General features: G+C 49.8%; 1 protein-coding gene across 1 annotated transcript; it reads left to right on the forward strand.

Moving 5' to 3' along the window:
* The first annotated feature begins 359 nt into the window (after positions 1-359).
* On the forward strand, positions 360-9639 carry LOC134957392 (uncharacterized). The gene is made up of 5 exons (XM_063939267.1): positions 360-558; positions 1899-1936; positions 7049-7123; positions 7935-8133; positions 9092-9639. Exons 1-5 carry the CDS (start codon positions 390-392, stop codon positions 9481-9483), a joined length of 873 nt encoding a protein of 290 aa, XP_063795337.1. The 5' UTR covers positions 360-389; the 3' UTR covers positions 9484-9639.
* Positions 9640-21376: the final 11737 nt, after the last annotated feature.

A 21376-nucleotide genomic window follows, 5' to 3' on the forward strand; every position in this document is an offset into this window, starting at 1 on the left:
GCATGATACTAGCTCTTGCCCTCGACTAGATCTTTTCTGGCTCTTTGCCTCTGACTGGTTGGCCATCCCTGCTGTACAGCAACGCTACCGGGGATTAGTGCCGCACATTACCCGGGTACACCGCTGCATGAGAGGTGACAGGTCTGTGGGACACTCGCACGGGCAGGGTGATACATCTCCGATCCCAGCCACCACCTCACTGACCGCCCCCAGCTGTGATCCTACGGTAGATGCTGATCCTACTGATGCGTTACAGGCAGCTGGGACTGGGAGGCGCGGCCGGCCACGGAAAGACTCGGCGACGCCCCCACAGCTCTGCGCCTTACGCGGCAGCCTCTGCTAAACCTCTGACCCCGCCTCCTGGTTTCCCCGCCCCGCCTCTCACCGGAATGCTCAGATTGGCGTGGCGTCTCCCTGACAACGATCTCTCCGCCCACCTTACGCCAGTCGTGACCATTTCGTCACGCTCAGATCCGGAAGTAAATGTAAACATGGCGAGGAACGAGGAGAAGCAGCTAGGGAAGCTGAACCGGCTGTGGCTGCAGAGGGAGAAGGAAGGTGAGAGCACCGGCTGTAAAGAGGGGGGCACAGGGGTGTAGGGAGGGGATTAGAAGGTGACATGAGGGCTATAGTGGGTGTAGAGAGCGAAGGAGGGAGTAGTGGGAGGGGATATAGGGGGTGTAAGAAAGGGAAGAGGGGGGTATAGGGGGTGTGAGGACGGAGTAATGAGGACGGCACAGTGGGGTATAAGACTGGGAGGAGTGGGCACTGAGGGAGTAAAAGAGGTGAGGAGGGGGTACAATGGGTGTAAGAAGGGGAAATGTGGGGTACAAGGTGTGTAAGAAGGGGGAATGTGGGGTACAAGGTGTGCAAGAAGGGGGAATGTGGGGTACAAGAAGGGGGAATGTGGGGTACAAGGTGTGCAAGAAGGGGGAATGTGGGGTACAAGAAGGGGGAATGTGGGGTACAAGGTGTGCAAGAAGGGGAAATGTGGGGTACAAGGTGTGCAAGAAGGGGGAATGTGGGGTACAAGGTGTGCAAGAAGGGGAAATGTGGGGTACAAGGTGTGCAAGAAGGGGAAATGTGGGGTACAAGGTGTGCAAGAAGGGGGAATGTGGGGTACAAGGTGTGCAAGAAGGGGGAATGTGGGGTACAAGGTGTGCAAGAAGGGGGAATGTGGGGTACAAGGTGTGCAAGAAGGGGGAATGTGGGGTACAAGGTGTGCAAGAAGGGGAAATGTGGGGTACAAGGTGTGCAAGAAGGGGGAATGTGGGGTACAAGGTGTGCAAGAAGGGGAAATGTGGGGTACAAGGTGTGCAAGAAGGGGGAATGTGGGGTACAAGGTGTGCAAGAAGGGGGAATGTGGGGTACAAGGTGTGCAAGAAGGGGGAATGTGGGGTTCAAGGTGTGCAAGAAGGGGGAATGTGGGGTACAAGGTGTGCAAGAAGGGGGAATGTGGGGTACAAGGTGTGCAAGAAGGGGGAATGTGGGGTACAAGGTGTGCAAGAAGGGGAAATGTGGGGTACAAGGTGTGCAAGAAGGGGAAATGTGGGGTACAGGGGATGTAAGGAGGGAATGAGAGAGTAATGAGGGGGGTGTAAGGATGGGAGGAGTCTGAGGGATTTATGAAGGGAGAAGAGGACACAGGGGTGAAAAGAGGGGAGGAACGGTCCAGGCAATACTTAGACTGTAATGCACAGTCTAATTTGGATTGGTGACATTTGTTTAGGCTATTGCTGTTTCCTCCCCCACAGCCCAAAACAGACTAGTTGGCTAATTGACCTCTGCCTTGTCATAGCGCTTGTGCAGCTCGTACAGCCCTCCTCCTCACTCTGTAAGGGTTACTTCATCTCTTGCAGGTAAAATACTGATAACTATTTTTGTATTTTGTTTTGCAGAAGGACGTGTGAAGGACATTAGTAACAGACCAAGATTAGTAAGTTTAGCCCACTAACATTAAGTGGATCGCTCCTAAATGATAATTTTTGGGAAGCAGTCACAGATCCAGTAGAGATCCCTAACAGGAAGATGCGTTTAGCATCCCGGCTGTCAGTGGTCATGTGACCCGCTCCGGATTTCCCACACCACTCAGGACATCGGCCCCGGATCACAGGCAGCCGGTGTCCTGAAACTGAGTATTGGGGTACGGGTTAGGTCCTAGAGGGGGGGATGGGGGTTAGGCACTATGATGGGGGGGGGGGGTAGTGCCCCCTCTCCTCCCCCCCCCCCCCTTCCCCCACGGTTAGGGTAGGGGATGGGAGAAGAAATACTTAACCCCTCCAATGTCAGGATGCCGCAGTCAGTCATGTGACCGCCGGAATATGGCATGCATTCTCTCACAGGTTATACAGTGATGTAACTGGTTTTATCACACCGGTTTATCTGCAAACCAGATCTACTATCTAATGTAATTGCAACATTATTTCTCTGACGTCCTAGTGGACGCTGGGAACTCCGTAAGGACCATGGGGAATAGCGGCTCCGCAGGAGACTGGGCACAAAAAGAAAGCTTTAGGACTACCTGGTGTGCACTGGCTCCTCCCCCTATGACCCTCCTCCAAGCCTCAGTTAGATCTTTGTGCCCGGCCGAGCTGGGTGCAAACTAGGGGGCTCTCCTGAGCTTCTTAGATAGAAAGTTAGTTTAGGTTTTTTATTTTACAGTGAGACCTGCTGGCAACAGGCTCACTGCATCGAGGGACTAAGGGGAGAAGAAGCGAACCTGCCTGCTTGCAGCCAGCTTGGGCTTCTTAGGCTACTGGACACCATTAGCTCCAGAGGGATCGAACACAGGCCCAGCCTCGGAGTCCGGTCCCAGAGCCGCGCCGCCGGCCCCCTTACAGAGCCAGAAGAGGTCCGGAAAATCGGCGGCAGAAGACATCAGTCTTCATCAAGGTAGCGCACAGCACTGCAGCTGTGCGCCATTGCTCCTCATGCACACCTTACACTGCGGTCACTGATGGGTGCAGGGCGCTGGGGGGGGCGCCCTGAGCAGCAAAATTAACACCTTGGCTGGCAAAATTACATCACATATAACCCCCAGGGCTACATTAACCCCTGCCAGAATCCATAAAAATGCGGGAGAAAAGTCAGCGAAAAAGGGGCGGAGCTATCTCCTTCAGCACACTGGCGCCATTTTTCCCTCACAGCTCCGTTGGAGGGAAGCTCCCTGGCTCTCCCCTGCAGTTAATACACTACAGAAAGGGTTAAAAAGAGGGGGGGCACAATTTAGGCGCAGTATACAATATATATGCAGCTATAAGGGAAAACACTTTTTTATAGGTGCTATCCCTGTGATATATAGCGCCCTGGTGTGTGCTGGCATACTCTCCCTCTGTCTCCCCAAAGGGCTTTGTGGGGTCCTGTCCTCTATCAGAGCATTCCCTGTGTGTGTGCTGTGTGTCGGTACGGCTGTGTCGACAGATATGTGGAGGATAATGAGCTGGAGGCGGAGCAAATGCCTGTAAATATGTTGTCACCCCCTGCGGGGTCAACACCGGTGTGGTTGAACTTATGGAAGGATTACGTGGAAGTGTCAACTCCTTACATAAAAGGTAGACGACACAGAACAGCCGGCTACTCAGCTTGTGCCTGTTCCAGCGTCTCAAATGTCATGGGGGGCTCTAAAATCGCCCGCTACCTCAGATAACAGACACAGATGTCGACACGGATACTGACTCCAGTGTCGACGTCGATGAGACTGGTGTACCCTCCAAATAGGTCCACCCGTTACAGGATTGAGGCAATGAAAAATGTATTACACATTTATGATTATACCCCAGGTACCACATAAAAGGGTATTGTGTTTGGTGAGAGAAAACTATTAGTAGTTTTTCCTGCATCTGAGAAATTAAATGAGGTGTGTGAGGAAGAGTGGTCTTCCCCCGGTAAGAAATTGATAATTTCTAAAACGGTTATTGGCAGCGTACCCTTTCCCGCCAGAGGATAGGTCACGCGGGGAAACACCTCATAGGGTAGATACAGCGCTTACACGCTTATCAGAAAAGGTGGCACTATCGTCTCCGGATACGGCCGCCCTGAAGGAACCTGCTGATAGAAAGCAGGTGGTTACCCTATAAGATATAGTCACACACTAGGGCATTATATTGCGACCAGCCGTTGCTTCGGCATGGATGTGCAGTGCTCCCGCTGCGTGGTCAGATTCCCTGTCGGAAAATAACTATGGATAGGGACAATATTTTGCTAAAAATAGAGCATATAAAAGACATGGTCTTATACATGCGTGATGCACAGAGGGATATTTGCCGGCTGGCATAAAAAATAAGCGCTAGGTCCATTGCCGCCAGACGGGGGCTATGGACTTGGCAATGGTCAGGCGATGCCGACTCGAATCGGCACATGGAAGTTGCCCTATAAGGGGGTAAAACTGTTTGGGGATGGTTTTTTCAGACCTCGTTTCCACAGCTACTGCTGGGAAATCGATTTTTTTTTTTTTTTTTTTGCCACAGGCTATCCCACAACAAAAGAAAGCACCGTATCATCAAGTACAGTCCTTTCGGCCCCAGAAAAGCAAGAGGCTCATCCTTTCTGCCGAGAGGCAAAGGTAGAGGAAAAAGCTGCAACACACAGCTAGTTCTCAAGAGCAGAAGTCCTCCCTGCAGTACGGTGGGGGCCCGTCTCAGAAATTTCAGCGGACAGTGGGCTCTCTCACATGGATCCCTGGGTCCTTCAAGTAGTATCTCAGGGGTACAGGCTGGAGTTCGAGACGTTCTTCCCCCCCGCCGTTTCCTAAAATCTGCCTTACCGGCACCTCCCTCGGCCAGGGAGACGGTGTTGGTGGATATTCAAGGCTGGGGTGCAGTCACACAGGGAAGAAATTTCCAAGGAGATTTCGCTTCACATAAATATTCTGCAGCTAAGGGCCATTTACAATGCCCTAAGCCAAGCAAGGCCCCTGCTTCAAAACCAGCCGGTACTGATCCAATCAGACGACATCACGGCGGTCGCCCATGTAAACAGACAGGGCGGCACAAGAAGCAGGATGGCGATGGCAGAAGCCACAAGGATTCTCCGATGGGCGACCTACACCCAGGAGAATGGGGACTTCATCCAGAAGTTTTCCAAATGCGGGTAAACCGTTGGGAATGACCACGGGTGGACATGATGGCGTCCCGCCTCAACAAGAAGTTGAAAAGATATTGCGCCAGGTCAAGGGACCCTCAGGCGATCGCTGGGGACGCTCTAGTGACACCGTGGGTGTACCAGTCGGTTTATGTGTCTCCTCCTCTACCTCTCATACCCAGGGTACTGAGAATAATAAGAAGGCGAGGAGTGAAAACACCATACTCGGGGTTCCGGATTGGCCATGAAGAGCTTGGTACCCGGAACTTCAAGAGATGCTGGCAGAGGACCCTTGGCCTCTGCCGCTCAGACAAGACCTGCTGCAGCAGGGACCCTGTCTGTTCCAAGACTTACCGCGGCGGCGTTTGACGGCATGGCGGTAGAACACCGGATCCTAAAGGAAAAGGGTATTCCGAAGGAAGTTATCCCTACCCTGATCATAGCCAGGAAGGATGTCACCGCAAGACATTATCGCCGCGTTTGGCGAAAATTTGTTGCTTGGTGGGAGGCCATGAAGGGCCCGACGGAGGAATTTCAACTATGTCGATTCCTGCACTTCCTGCAAGCAGGGGTGACGTTTGGGCCTCAAATTGGGGTCCATCAAGGTCCAGATTTCGGCTATGTCGATTTTCTTCCAGAATGAACTGGCTTCACTGCCTGAAGTTCAGACTTTGGTTAAAGGAGTACTACATATTCAGCCTCCTTTTGTGCCTCCTGTGGCACTTTTTGGATCTCAGCGTGGTGTTGGATTTCCTAAAGTCGCATTGGTTGAGCCACTTAAAACCATGGAGCTAAAGTATCTCGCGTGGAAAGTGGTCATGCTGTTGGCCTTGGCCAGGCGTGTGTCAGAATTGGCGGCTTTGTCAGGTAAAAGCCCTTATCTGATTTTCTATATGGATAGGGCAGAGTTGAGGACTCGTCCTCAGTTTCTCCCAAAGGTGGTCTCAGGTTTTCACTTGAACCAACCTATTGTGGTGCCTGCGGCTACTAGGGACTTGGAGGATTCCAAGTTGCTGGACGTAGTCAGGGCCCTGAAAATTTTATTTTTTCCAGGACGGCTGGAGTCAGGAAAACTGACTCGCTGTTTATCCTGATGGCACCCAACAAGCTGGGTGCTCCTGCTTCTAAGCAGTCTATTGCGCGCTGGATTTGTAGCACTATTCAGCTGGCGCATTCTGCGGTAGGATTACCGCAGCCTAAATCAATAAAAGCCCATTCCACAAGGAAGGTGGGCTCATCTTGGGCGGCTGCCCGAGGGGTCTCGGCTTTACAACTTGGCCGAGCAGCTACTTAGTCAGGGGCAAACACGTTTGCAAAATTCTATGAATTTGATACCCTGGCTGAGGAGGACCTGGAGTTCTCTCATTCGGTGCTGCAGAGTCATCCGCACTCTCCCGCCCGTTTGGGAGCTTTGGTATAATCCCCATGGTCCTTACGGAGTTCCCAGCATCCACTAGGACGTCAGAAAAAATAAGAATTTACTTACCGATAATTCTATTTCTCGTAGTCCGTAGTGGATGCTGGGTGCCCATCCCAAGTGCGGATTGTCTGCAATACTTGTACATAGTTATTGTTAACTAATCGGGTTCTTGTTGTGAGCCATCTATTCAGAGGCTCCTCTGTTATCATGCTGTTAACTGGGTTCAGATCACAGGTTATACGGTGTGATTGGTGTGGCTGGTATGAGTCTTACCCGGGATTCAAAATCCTTCCTAATTGTGTACGCTCGTCCGGGCACAGTATCCTAACTGAGGCTTGGAGGAGGGTCATAGGGGGAGGAGCCAGTGCACACCAGGTAGTCCTAAAGCTTTCTTTTTGTGCCCAGTCTCCTGCGGAGCCGCCATTCCCCATGGTCCTTACGGAGTTCCCAGCATCCACTACGGACTACGAGAAATAGAATTATCGGTAAGTAAATTCTTATTTTCCATGAGCGATTCCCCTTAAAACCTATTCTCCATTTTTCATGCAGTCATCTCTACATAAAGCCTCTGACGTGAAGAAATGGATCCCCAGCATCAAAAGTGAGATTGAATACTATTTAGAGGTAAAATAGTGCTAATACAGTAATAGAGCCTATGGGGCAGATTTTCTAAGCTTCTCCGCGGTTTGACTCTATAAAGTTGCCCTGATAATAAGTACAAGCTGGGCTGCCTTTTTTTTTTTTATTTAGCTCACACCCAACGACAATCCTCAGTGAATAGAGCCCTAAGTTTGGTTAATTAACAATTGTAAACCCAATGATTATTTTACACTACAAGACATATGTCCTCGGCGCTCTCATTTACTCCCAGTCTGTGGAACCTGTTGAATTGATGCTTTTAGAGACGGTATCTGTCACTTGCACAGAGTGGACGTCTGAGGGAAAAGCATCCATTCCGCAGGGAAAATGCAGCTTTGTATTGGCTCTGTGCCTCGATTTGTGCAACCGGGGCAAATGTTCCAATAGGATGCACATAGATTCGCAGAGCAGTTTGGCCAGAAACCAGCACATGCAGAGAGGGGTAAAGGCTTTCCCACTAAGTTCTATTTAGGGGCACTCCTTGCCAGGCCGCTCTCACTACACAAAAGGACGTGACATCTGCACTATCTCAGAGCTGGCAGGGCCCGGTCTAATCCTGTGCATTGGAATGAGTATACGCTTCCCATATATACTGCGCTGGGTGATTGAGAGAGGTCAGTATGAGACCATGTTATGCTGCTCCTCCCCCGTCTCAGTCAGGCTTTGGGTCCCTTCCCGTAGTGACAGCTTGTTGAAGTTTAGCATTGTATAAATGACACATAAACCGTACAATACTGAGTGCTCAGTTTCTGGCTCTGACTCTCCATAGTAATGACTGATGGCGTCTGTTTTGCAGCAGTCTCATTTGATTCATTATTCGGACAGAAAGATTCAGGAATTCCAAGAAAAGATTGAAGCACTGAAAAAAGAGTACCAGAGTCACCTGTGGAAGTTACGCAGGTTAGATCCATCCTGCAAGGAACACCCGTGGAAGCCGCGAGGATACACGAGGAAGAGGGCGGCTGATGGGAAAGCGCCGTCATGGATAGAATCAGGTGCGGTGGTCAAATGGTTCTGTGAACTGGTGTCCTGCTGTAATGACAAGTCACACGCTGCACAGGAAATCCGATGCCATTTGTTGTGTATATCATCCCCATAATAGACACATCATAAACGTTGTGAATCGTAGAGTCACGGTGCAAGTACAGGTTTCTTCCTCTTACCAGTATTAGTGTTGGTTTTGATATCAGGTCCCAGGTTCCCAATCCTATATAATAAAAGGCTTCCGCTGCTCCTCAGCTCTACGGGGGGAATTCAACTGTTTTGCATGCCGGTGGCCACTAAATGGCACCCGACCGAGCGGGTCATTCCGAGTTGATCGCTAGCCGCTTTCGTTCTCTGTGCAGCGACGAGGCAAAAAAACGGCACTTCTGCGCATGCGGTGCAATGCACACGTGCGACGTATAAGTACAACGAAAGATGTCGTTTCACACAAGGTCTAGCGACGCTTTTCAGTCGCACTGCTGGCCGCAGAGTGATTGACAGGAAGTGGGCGTTTCTGGGTGTCAACTGACCGTTTTCAGGGAGTGTTCGGAAAAACGCAGGCGTGCCAGGAAAAAACAGGCGTGGCTGGGCGAACGCAGGGTGTGTTCGTGAACGTCAAAACAGGAACTGAACAGTCTGAAGTGATCACAAGCGCTGAGTAGGTTTTGAGCTACTCTAAAACTGCACAAAATAAATTTGTAGCCGCTCTGCGAATCTTTCGTTCACACTTCTGCTAAGCTAAAATACACTCCCAGTGGGAGGCGACATAGCGTTTGCCCGGCTGCTAAAAACTGCTAGCGAGCGAACAACTCGGAATGACCCCCCAAGCAATTTAAGTGTTGCTCCGTTTGGGCTGACGCTGACATTACTGTTATGATGTTCCGTCATTTTGATGGGCTGGTAACTAGTCAGACTGTAACGTTAGTCTCTAACATGTTTAGAATTTGAACTTGTGTTTCTTCCTTGAAGGTGAACACACTAGTGGTAAGCTGCTGTGCCTACCCGTCCTGTCTGACACTGCGAGTAAGGAGAAAAGTGACAGCGAGGAGGAGATCTCAGGTATCGGAGAAGAGACACCTGTCCCATTGGACCTCCGCTGTGCCGATCCCCCAGTGCAGGATGCGCCTCTAGTGTTCAACAGCCGAAATTCTCACCCCAAGCACCTGTGGCAGAGGTCACCCTATAACACCGGCGGAGATACCACTGATAAACTCAAGGAGATTCTCCTGTCATCCCACCCAGGGCAAAACGATTTCACCAGCCCAGGAAACGGTCTGGAGAACAGGACAGAAGACACAGCTGGGAAGACCAGAGGCCTCCTGGGAGTAGACTGTTACTCTTCTTCTGAAGAGGATACTTGATTCCACCACAATAGCCTTATCCTGAACGTGACATTTGTGTATAAAGGATTTTTCCATTAATGGGATGATGACCCCCTACTGTGTATTATATGCGTATTTATAGGTTGCTGGGTCTTGTAAGATCACATTTGTTAATAAAGCAAAAATATCTCCATAGTCCTAGCAGTACGTAGTGTCCAAAGTGTAAACTGAGAGGTGGCGGCTATTGAATCCTCTGCGATAGGCCCTGGATGGCTGTGATGTACCTTCACCCATTATTCCTTACACCCCATATAGGTGATTGCTTACAGTAAATAAGAATTTACTTACCGATAATTCTATTTCTCATAGTCCGTAGTGGATGCTGGGAACTCCGTAAGGACCATGGGGATATAGCGGCTCCGCAGGAGACTGGGCACAAAAAGTAAAAGCTTTAGACTAGCTGGTGTGCACTGGCTCCTCCCCCTATGACCCTCCTCCAAGCCTCAGTTAAGATACTGTGCCCGGACGAGCGTACATAATAAGGAAGGATCTTGAATCCCGGGTAAGACTCATACCAGCCACACCAATCACACCGTACAACTCGTGATCTGAACCCAGTTAACAGTATGATAACCGTAGGAGCCTCTGAAAAGATGGCTTCCAACAATAAACAACCCGATTTGTTTGTAACAATAGCTATATACAAGTATTGCAGACAATCCGCACTTGGGATGGGCGCCCAGCATCCACTACGGACTATGAGAAATAGAATTATCGGTAAGTAAATTCTTTTCTCTGACGTCCTAAGTGGATGCTGGGGACTCCGTCAGGACCATGGGGATTAGCGGGCTCCGCAGGAGACAGGGCACATCTAAAAAAGCTTTTAGGTCACATGGTGTGTACTGGCTCCTCCCCCTATGACCCTCCTCCAAGCCTCAGTTAGGTTTTTGTGCCCGTCCGAGAGGGTGCAATCTAGGTGGCTCTCTTAAAGAGCTGTTTAGAAAAGTTTTTTTTTAGGTTTCTAATCAGTGATTCCTGCTGGCGACAGGATCACTGCAACGAGGGACTTAGGGGAGAGACTTGCAACTCACCTGCGTGCAGGAGGATTGAAGTTTTAGGCTACTGGACACTGAGCTCCAGAGGGAGTCGGAACACAGGTCAGCCTGGGGTTCGTCCCGGAGCCGCGCCGCCGATCCCCCTTACAGACGCTGAAGAACGGCAGAACGGAGGTCCGGAAACAGGCGGCAGAAGACTCCTCAGTCTTCATGAAGGTAGCGCACAGCACTGCAGCTGTGCGCCATTGTTGCTACACGGCTCACTGATCTCGGTCACGGAGGGTGCAGGGCGCTGCTGGGGGCGCCCTGGGCAGCAATATAGATTACCTTAGAGGCAAATAAATACATCACATATAGCCATTAAGGCTATATGTATGTATTTAACCCAGGCCAGTTTTCCTAATAACCGGGAGAAAAACCCGCCGAGAAAGGGGCGGAGCTTATTCTCCTCAGCACTCAGCGCCATTTTCCTGACCAGCTCCGCTGGTGAGGAAGGCTCCCACTCTCCCCTGCACTACAGAAACAGGGTTAAAGAGAAGGGGGGCATAAATTGGCGATATAATTATATATTAAGAGCGCATATATATAGAAACAACACCTTCTAGGGTTGTTATATACATTATGGCGCTTTTGGTGTGTGCTGGCAAACTCTCCCTCTGTCTCCCCAAAGGGCTAGTGGGTCCTGTCCTCTATCAGAGCATTCCCTGTGTGTGTGCAGTAGGTCGGTACGTGTGTGTCGACATGTATGAGGAAAATGTTGGTGAGGAGACGGAGAAAATTGCCTGTAATGGTGATGTCACTCTCTAGGGAGTCGACACCGGAATGGATGGCTTATTTAGGGAATTACGTGATAATGTCAACACGCTGCAAGCCGGTTGACGACATGAGACAGCCGGCGGACAAATTAGTATCGGTCCAGGCGTCTCAGACACCGTCAGGGGCTTGTAAAAACGCCCATTTACCTCAGTCGGTCGACAGACACTGACACGGACACTGACCCCAGTGTCGACGGTGAAGAAACAAACGTATTTTTCCTTTAGGGCCACAAGTTACATGTTAAGGGCAATGAAGGAGGTGTTACATATTTCTGATACCACAAGTACCACAAATAAGGGTATTTTGTAGGGTGGGAATAAACTACTTGTAGTTTTGCCTGAATCAGATAAATTAAATGAAGTGTGTGATGATACGTGGGGTTCCTCCGATAGAAAGTTATGGGCGGTATACCCTTTTCCCGCCAGAAGTAAGGGCGAGTTGGAAAACACACCTTAGGGTGGATAAGGCGCTCACACGCTTATAAAAAACATGGCGTTACCGTTTCCAGATACGGCCACCCTCAAGGAGCCAGCTGATAGGAAGCTGGAAAATATCATAACAGTATATACACACATACTGGTGTTATACTACGACCAGCAATCGCCTCAGCCTGGATGTGCAGCGCTGAGGGGGCTTGGTCGGATTTCCTGACTGAAAATTTTGATACCCTTGACAGGGACAGGATTTTATTGTCTATAGAGCATTTTAAGGATGCATTTCTATATATGCGTGATGCGCAGAGGCATATTTGCATTCTGGCATCAAGAGTAAATGTGATGTACATATCTGCCAGACGAAGACACGACAGTGGTCAGGTGAGGCAGATTCCAGACGGCATATGGAAGTATTGCCGTATAAAGGGGCGGTCCATTGGATCTGGTGGCCATGGCAACAGCTGAAAAATCCACCTTTTGTTACCCCGAGTCACATATTGGCAGAAAAGGACACAGTCTTTCAGTCTCAGTCCTTTCGTCCTCATACGGGCAGGCGGGCAAAGGCCAGTCATATCTGCCCAGGGGTAGAGGAAAGGGAAGAAGACTGCAGCAAGCAGCTCATTCCCAGGAACAGAAGCTCCTCACGGCTTCTGCCAAGTCCGCAGCATAACGCTGGGGCCGTACAAGCGGACTCAGGTGCGGTAGGGGGTCATCTCAAGAGTTTCAGCAACACTCGCAAGGGAACTCCGGGATCCTACATGTAATATCCCAGGTGTACATTGGAAATTCGAGACGTCTCCCCCTCACACAATTCACAGGCTGTATTCCCAGCAGGTGATAATCAAAGTACCCTTCTTACAACAAGGAAGGGGGTAGTATTCCACACTATATTGTGGTACTGAAGCCAACCGGCTCGGTGAGATCTGAAATATTTGAACACTTACATACAAGCGTTCAAATCAAGATGGAGTCACTCGGAGCAGTGATAGCGAACCAGGAAGTAGGGGACGATATGGTGTCACTGGATATCAGGGACGCTTACCTACAGGTCCAAATTTGCCCTTCTCACCAAGGGTACTTCAGGTTCCTGGTACAGAACTGTCACTATCAGTTCAGACGCGGCCGTTTGGATTGTCCACGGCGCCCCGGGTCTTTACCAAGGTAATGACCGGAATGATGATTTTTCTTAAAAGAAACATGGACGCTTTCCTGATAAGGGCAAGGTCCAGAGAACAGTTGGAGGTCGGAGTAGCACTATCTTAAGTAGTTCTACGACAGCACGAGGGGATTCTAAATATTCCAAAATCGCAGCTTTTTCCGACGACACGTCTACTGTTCCTAGGGATGATTCTGGACACAGTCCAGAAAAACGTGTTTCTCCCAGTGGAGAAAGCCAGGGAGTTATCCGAGCTAATCGGGATCCTCCTAAAACCAGGAAAAGTGTCAGTGCATCATTGCACAAGAGTCCTGGTAAAAATGGTGGCTTATTACGAAGCAATTCCATTCGGCAGATTTCCCGCAAGAACTCTTCAGTGGGATCTGCTGGACAAATGGTCCGGATCGCATCCTCAGATGCATCAGCGGATAACCCTATATCCAAGGACAAGGGTGTCTCTCCTGTGGTGATTACAGAGTGCTCATCTTCTAGAGGGCCGCAAATTCGGCATTCAGGATTGGATGCCGGTGACCACGGAGGCCAGCCTGAGAGGCTGGGGAACAGTCACACAGGGAAAAAATTTCCAGGGAAGTGTGATTAAGTCTGGAGAATTCTCTCCGCATAAATAAGCTTAGAGCAAATTTATAATGTTCTAAACTTAGCTAGACCTCTGCTTCAAGGTCAGCCGGTATTGATCCAGTGGGATAACATTACGGCAGTCGCCCACGTAAACAGAAAGGGCGGCACAAGAAGCAGGAGGGCAGTGACAAAACTGCAAGGATTTTTCGCTAGGCGGAAAATCATGTGATAGCACTGTCAGCAGTGTTCTTTCCGGGAGTGGACGACTGGGAAGCAGACTTCCTCAGCAGGCATGACCTCCACCCGGGAGAGTGGAAACTTCATAGGGAAGTTTTTCAACATGATTGTGGACCGTTGGCAAAGACCAAAGGTGGACATGATGGCGTCCCGCCCGAACAAAAAACGGGACAGGTATTCCGCCAGGTCATGAGACCTTAAGGCGATAGCTGTGGATGTTCTGGTAACACCGTGGGTGTACCAGTCAGTGTATGTGTTCCCTCCTCTGTTTCTCATAACCAAGGTATTGAGAATTATAAGACATAGAGGAGTATGAACTATACTAGTGGCTCCGGATTGGCCAAGAGGGACTTGGTACCCGGAACTTCAAGAAATGCTCACAGAGGACTAAGGGCCTGGGGAGATAAGAAGGGACTTGCTTCAGCAAGTACCATGTCTATTCCAAGACTTACCGCGGCTGCGTTTGACGGCATGGCGGTTGAATGCCGGATCCTGAAGGGAAAAGGCATTCCATAAGAGGTCATACCTACCCTGGTCAAAGCCAGGAAGGAGGTGACCGCACAACGTCATCACCACATGTGGTGAAAATATGTTGCGTGGGTGAGGCCAGGAAGGCTCCACGACGGAAATTCAACTAGGTCGATTTCTACACTTCCTGAAAACAGGAGTGTTTTGGGCCTCAAATTGGGGTTCATTAACATTTAAATTTCGGCCCTGTAGATTTTCTTCCAGAAAGAATTGACTTCAGTTCCTGAAGTCCAGATTGTAAAGGGTGTATTGCATATACAGCTTTTTTGTGCCTCTAGGGGCACCGTGAGGTTTCAACATAGTGTTGGGATTTCTTAAAATCATATTGGTTTGAACAGCTCAAATCTGTGGATTTGAAATATCTCACATGGAAAGTGACCATGCTGTTGACCAATATCTCACATGGGAAGTGACCATGTGTTAGCCCTGGCCTCGGCCAGGCGATTGTCAGAATGGGCGGCTTTGTCTTACAAAAGCCCATATTAAAATTTTCCATTTGAACAGGGCAGAACTGGGACTCGTCTCCAGTTTCTTCCTAAAGGGGTGTCAGCGTTTTCACCTGAAACAACCTGTTGTGGTGCCTGCGGCTACTAGGGACTTGGAGGACTCCAAGTTACTAGACGTTGTCAGGGCCCTAAAAATATATATATATATATATATATATATATATATATATAGTTAGGACGGCTGGAGTCAGAAAGTCTGACTTGCTGTTTATATTGTATGCACCCAACAAGCTGGGTGCTCCTGCTTCTAAGCAGTCTATTGCACGCTGGATTTGTAGTACAATTCAGCTTGCACATTCTGTGGCAGTCCTGCCACAGCCGAAATATGTAGATGCCCATTCCACAAGGAAGGGGGCTCATCCTGGGCGGCTGCCCGAGGAGTCTCGGCATTACAACTTTGCCGAGCAGCTACGTGGTCAGGGGAGAACACGTTTGTAAAATTTTACAAATTTGATACTCTGGCTAAGGAGGACCTGGAGTTCTCTCATTCGGTGCTGCAGAGTCATCCGCACTCTCCCGCCCGTTTGGGAGCTTTGGTATAATCCCCATGGTCCTGACGGAGTCCCCAGCATCCACTTAGGACGTCAGAGAAAATAAGAATTTACTTACCGATAATTCTATTTCTCGTAGTCCGTAGTGGATGCTGGGCGCCCATCCCAAGTGCGGATTGTCTGCAATGCTTGTACATAGTTATTGTTACAAAAATCGGGTTATTACTATTGTTGTGAGCCATATTTTCAGAGGCTACTTCATTTTGTTATCATACTGTTAACTGGGTTCAGATCACAAGTTGTACGGTGTGATTGGTGTGGCTGGTATGAGTCTTACCCGGGATTCAAGATCCTTCCTTATTGTGTACGCTCGTCCGGGCACAGTACCTAACTGAGGCTTGGAGGAGGGTCATAGGGGGAGGAGCCAGTACACACCATGTGACCTAAAAGCTTTTTTAGATGTGCCCTGTCTCCTGCGGAGCCCGCTAATCCCCATGGTCCTGACGGAGTCCCCAGCATCCACTACGGACTACGAGAAATAGAATTATCGGTAAGTAAATTCTTATTATTTTCTCTGACGTCCTAGTGGATGCTGGGAACTCCGTAAGGACCATGGGGATTATACCAAAGCTCCCAAACGGGCGGGAGAGTGCGGATGACTCTGCAGCACCGAATGAGAGAACTCCAGGTCCTCCTCAGCCAGGGTATCAAATTTGTAGAATTTAGCAAACGTGTTTGCCCCTGACCAAGTAGCTGCTCGACAAAGTTGTAAAGCCGAGACCCCTCGGGCAGCCGCCCAAGATGAGCCCACCTTCCTTGTGGAATGGGCTTTTACAGATTTTGGCTGTGGCAGGCCTGCCACAGAATGTGCAAGTTGAATTGTACTACAAATCCAACGAGCAATCGTCTGCTTAGAAGCAGGAGCACCCAGCTTGTTGGGTGCATACAGTATAAACAGCGAGTCAGATTTTCTGACTCCAGCCGTCCTGGAAACATATATTTTCAGGGCCCTGACTACGTCCAGCAACTTGGAGTCCTCCAAGTCCCTAGTAGCCACAGGTACCACAATAGGTTGATTCATGTGAAACGCTGAAACCACCTTAGGGAGAAATTGAGGACGAGTCCTCAATTCCGCCCTATCCGAATGAAATATCAGGTAAGGGCTTTTATAGGATAAAGCCGCCAATTCTGATACGCGCCTGGCTGAAGCCAGGGCCAACAGCATTACCACTTTCCATGTGAGATATTTCAAATCCACTGTGGCAAGTGGTTCAAACCAATGTGATTTTAGGAACCCTAAAACTACATTGAGATCCCAAGGTGCCACTGGAGGCACAAAAGGAGGCTGTATATGCAGTACCCCTTTGACAAACGTCTGAACTTCAGGCACTGAAGCCAGTTCTTTCTGGAAGAAGATCGACAGGGCCGAAATTTGAACCTTAATGGATCCTAATTTTAGGCCCATAGACAATCCTGCTTGCAGGAAATGTAGGAAACGACCCAGTTGAAATTCCTCCGTAGGGGCCTTCTTGGCCTCACACCACGCAACATATTTTCGCCAAATGCGATGATAATGTTTTGCAGTTACATCCTTCCTGGCCTTGATCAGGGTAGGGATGACTTCATCTGGAATGCCTTTTTCCTTCAGGATCCGGCGTTCAACCGCCATGCCGTCAAACGCAGCCGCGGTAAGTCTTGGAACAGACAAGGTCCCTGCTGGAGCAGGTCCTTCCTTAGAGGTAGAGGCCACGGGTCCTCCGTGAGCATCTCTTGCAGCTCCGGGTACCAAGTTCTTCTTGGCCAATCCGGAGCCACGAGTATCGTTCTTACTCCTCTCCTTCCTATGATTCTCAGTACTTTTGGTATGAGAGGAAGAGGAGGGAACACATATACCGACTGGAACACCCACGGAGTTACCAGAGCGTCCACCGCTATTGCCTGAGGGTCCCTTGACCTGGCGCAATATCTGTCCAGTTTCTTGTTGAGACGGGACGCCATCATGTCCACCTTTGGTTTTTCCCAACGGTTTACAATCACTTGGAAGACTTCTGGATGAAGTCCCCACTCCCCCGGGTGGAGGTCGTGTCTGCTGAGGAAGTCTGCTTCCCAGTTGTCCACTCCCGGAATGAACACTGCTGACAGTGCTATCACATGATTTTCCGCCCAGCGGAGAATCCTTGCAGCTTCTGCCATTGCCCTCCTGCTTCTTGTGCCGCCCTGTCTGTTTACGTGGGCGACAGCCGTGATGTTGTCCGACTGGATCAATACCGGTTGACCCTGAAGCAGAGGCCTTGCTTGACTTAGGGCATTGTAAATGGCCCTTAGCTCTAGGATGTTTATGTGAAGAGACGTTTCCATGCTTGACCACAAGCCCTGGAAATTTCTTCCCTGTGTGACTGCTCCCCAGCCTCTCAGGCTGGCATCCGTGGTTACCAGCATCCAATCCTGAATGCCGAATCTGCGGCCCTCTAGAAGATGAGCCTTCTGTAACCACCACAGGAGAGATACCCTTGTCCTTGGAGATAGGGTTATCCGCTGATGCATCTGAAGATGCGATCCGGACCATTTGTCCAGCAGATCCCACTGAAAAGTTCTTGCATGGAATCTTCCGAATGGAATCGCTTCGTAAGAAGCCACCATTTTTCCCAGGACTCTCGTGCACTGATGCACTGACACTTGTCCTGGTTTTAGGAGGTTCCTGACTAGCTCGGATAACTCCCTGGCCTTCTCCTCCGGGAGAAACACCTTTTTCTGGACTGTGTCCAGAATCATCCCTAGGAACAGTAGACGTGTTGTTGGAATCAGCTGTGATTTTGGGATATTTAGAATCCACCCGTGCTGACGTAGCACTACCTGAGATAGTGCTACTCCGACCTCTAACTGTTCCCTGGACCTTGCCCTTATCAGGAGATCGTCCAAGTAAGGGATAATTAATACGCCTTTTCTTCGAAGAAGAATCATCATTTCGGTCATTACCTTGGTAAAGACCCGTGGTGCCGTGGACAATCCAAACGGCAGCGTCTGAAACTGATAATGACAGTTTTGTATCACAAACCTGAGGTACCCTTGGTGAGAAGGGTAGATTGGGACATGGAGATAAGCATCCTTGATGTCTAGAGATACCATATAGTCCCCTTCTTCCAGGTTCGCTATCACTGCTCTGAGTGACTCCATCTTGAATTTGAACATTTTTATGTAAGTGTTCAAAGATTTTAGATTTAAAATTGGTCTCACCGAGCCGTCCGGCTTCGGTACCACAAACAGCGTGGAATAATACCCCTTTCCCTGTTGTAGGAGGGGTACCTTGATTATCACCTGCTGGGAATACAGCTTGTGAATAGCTTCCAATACTGCCTCCCTGTCGGAGGGAGACGTTGGTAGAGCAGACTTCAGGAACCGGCGAGGGGGAGATGTCTCGAATTCCAATTTGTACCCCTGTGATACTACCTGCAGGATCCAGGGGTCCACTTGCGAGTGAGCCCACTGCGCGCTGAAATTCTTGAGACGGCCCCCCACCGTGCCCGAGTCTGCTTGCAGAGCCCCAGCGTCATGCTGAGGACTTGGCAGAAGCGGGGGAGGGCTTCTGCTCCTGGGAAGAGGCTGCATGGTGCAGTCTTTTTCCCCTTCCTCTGCCCCGGGGCAGGAACGAGCGGCCTTTTTCCCTCTTGCCCTTATAGGGACGAAAGGACTGGGTTTGAAAAGACGGTGTCTTTTTCTGCTGAGAGGTGACCTGGGGTAAAAAGGTGGATTTTCCAGCCGTTGCTGTGGCCACCAGGTCCGATAGACCGACCCCAAATAACTCCTCCCCTTTATACGGCAATACTTCCATATGTCGTTTGGAATCCGCATCACCTGACCACTGTCGCGTCCATAACGTTCTTCTGGCAGAAATGGACATCGCACTTACTCTAGATGCCAGGGTGCAAATATCCCTCTGTGCATCTCGCATATATAGTAATGCATCCTTTAAATGCTCTATAGTTAATAATATACTGTCCCTATCCAGGGTATCAATATTTTCAGTCAGGGAATCCGACCAAGCCACTCCAGCGCTGCACATCCAGGCTGAGGCGATCGCTGGTCGCAGTATAACACCGGTATGTGTGTATATACCTTTTAAGATATTTTCCAGCCTTCTATCAGCTGGTTCCTTGAGAGCGGCCGTATCAGGAGACGGTAACGCCACTTGTTTTGATAAGCGTGTGAGCGCCTTATCTACCCTAGGGGGTGTTTCCCAACGTGCCCTAACCTCTGGCGGGAAAGGGTATAGTGCCAATAATTTATTAGAAATCAGCAGTTTTTTATCGGGGGAAACCCACGCTTTATCACACACCTCATTTAATTCATCTGACTCAGGAAAAACCACTGGTAGTTTTTTCACACCCCACATAATACCCTTTTTTGTGGTACTTGTAGTGTCAGAAATGTTTATCATGTAACGTGTGGCCCTACTGGACATTACGTTTGTCTCGTCACCGTCGACACTGGATTCAGTATCCGTGTCAGGGTCTGTGTCGACCATCTGAGGTAACGGGCGTTTTAGCGCCCCTGACGGTGTCTGAGACGCCTGAACAGGCACTAATTGATTTGTCGGCTGTCTCATGTCGTCAACAGTTTTTTGCAAAGTGCTGACATTGTCACGTAATTCTTTAATTACTACCATCCAGTCAGGTGTCGACTCCCTAGGGGGTGACATCACTAACACAGGCAATTGCTCTGCTTCCACATCATTTTCCTCCTCATACATGTCGACACAATCGTACCGACACCCAGCACACACACAGGGAATGCTCTGATAGAGGACAGGACCCCACTAGCCCTTTGAGGAGACAGAGGGAGAGTTTGCCAGCACACACCAGAGCGCTATATATATACAGGGATAACCTTATATAAGTGTTACTCCCTGTTATAGCTGCTGTATTTATATATTAGCTGCCAATAGTGCCCCCCTCTCTGTTTTACCCTGTTTCTGTAGTGCAGGAGTGCAGGGGAGAGTCAGGGAGCCGTCCTTCCAGCGGAGCTGTGAAAGAAAATGGCGCTTGTGTGCTGAGGAGAAAGGCTCCGCCCCCTTCACGGCGGCCTTTTCTCCCGCTTTTTTCAGGAAACTGGCAGGGGATAAATGCATCCATATAGCCCAGGAGCTATATGTGATGCATTTTTTTTAGCCATATAAGGTTTTTATATCGTTTTTATTGCGTCTCAGGGCGCTCCCCCCCAGCGCCCTGCACCCTCAGTGACCGGAGTGTGAAGTGTGCTGAGAGCAATGGCGCACAGCTGCAGTGCTGTGCGCTACCTTATTTGAAGACAGGAACGTCTTCTGCCGCCGCTTTCTCCGGACCTCTTCGCTCTTCTGGCTCTGTAAGGGGGCCGGCGGCGCGGCTCCGGGACCCATCCAGGCTGAACCTGTGATCGTCCCTCTGGAGCTAATGTCCAGTAGCCAAGAAGCCCAATCCACTCTGCAGTCAGGTGAGTTCGCTTCTTCTCCCCTTAGTCCCACGATGCAGTGAGCCTGTTGCCAGCAGGACTCACTGAAAATAAAAATAAGAATTTACTTACCGATAATTCTATTTCTCGGAGTCCGTAGTGGATGCTGGGGTTCCTGAAAGGACCATGGGGAATAGCGGCTCCGCAGGAGACAGGGCACAAAAAGTAAAGCTTTAGGATCAGGTGGTGTGCACTGGCTCCTCCCCCTATGACCCTCCTCCAAGCCAGTTAGGTACTGTGCCCGGACGAGCGTACACAATAAGGGAGGAATTTTGAATCCCGGGTAAGACTCATACCAGCCACACCAATCACACCGTACAACTTGTGATCTAAACCCAGTTAACAGTATGATAACAGCGGAGCCTCTGAAAAGATGGCTCACAACAATAATAACCCGATTTTTGTAACTATGTACAAGTATTGCAGATAATCCGCACTTGGGATGGGCGCCCAGCATCCACTACGGACTCCGAGAAATAGAATTATCGGTAAGTAAATTCTTATTTTCTCTATCGTCCTAGTGGATGCTGGGGTTCCTGAAAGGACCATGGGGATTATACCAAAGCTCCCAAACGGGCGGGAGAGTGCGGATGACTCTGCAGCACCGAATGAGAGAACTCCAGGTCCTCTTTTGCCAGGATATCAA

Source organism: Pseudophryne corroboree, chromosome 9 (assembly GCF_028390025.1).
Source record: "Pseudophryne corroboree isolate aPseCor3 chromosome 9, aPseCor3.hap2, whole genome shotgun sequence".
Taxonomy (NCBI): domain Eukaryota; kingdom Metazoa; phylum Chordata; class Amphibia; order Anura; family Myobatrachidae; genus Pseudophryne; species Pseudophryne corroboree.

Coding starts and splice junctions, on each gene's coding strand:
- LOC134957392 (XM_063939267.1), top strand. CDS start 390: ATGCTCAGATTGGCGTGGCGTCTCCCTGACAACGATCTCTCCGCCCAC. Junction 559..1,898: donor GCTGCAGAGGGAGAAGGAAG/GTGAGAGCACCG, acceptor TTTGTTTTGCAG/AAGGACGTGTGAAGGACATT. Junction 8,134..9,091: donor GCCGTCATGGATAGAATCAG/GTGCGGTGGTCA, acceptor TCTTCCTTGAAG/GTGAACACACTAGTGGTAAG.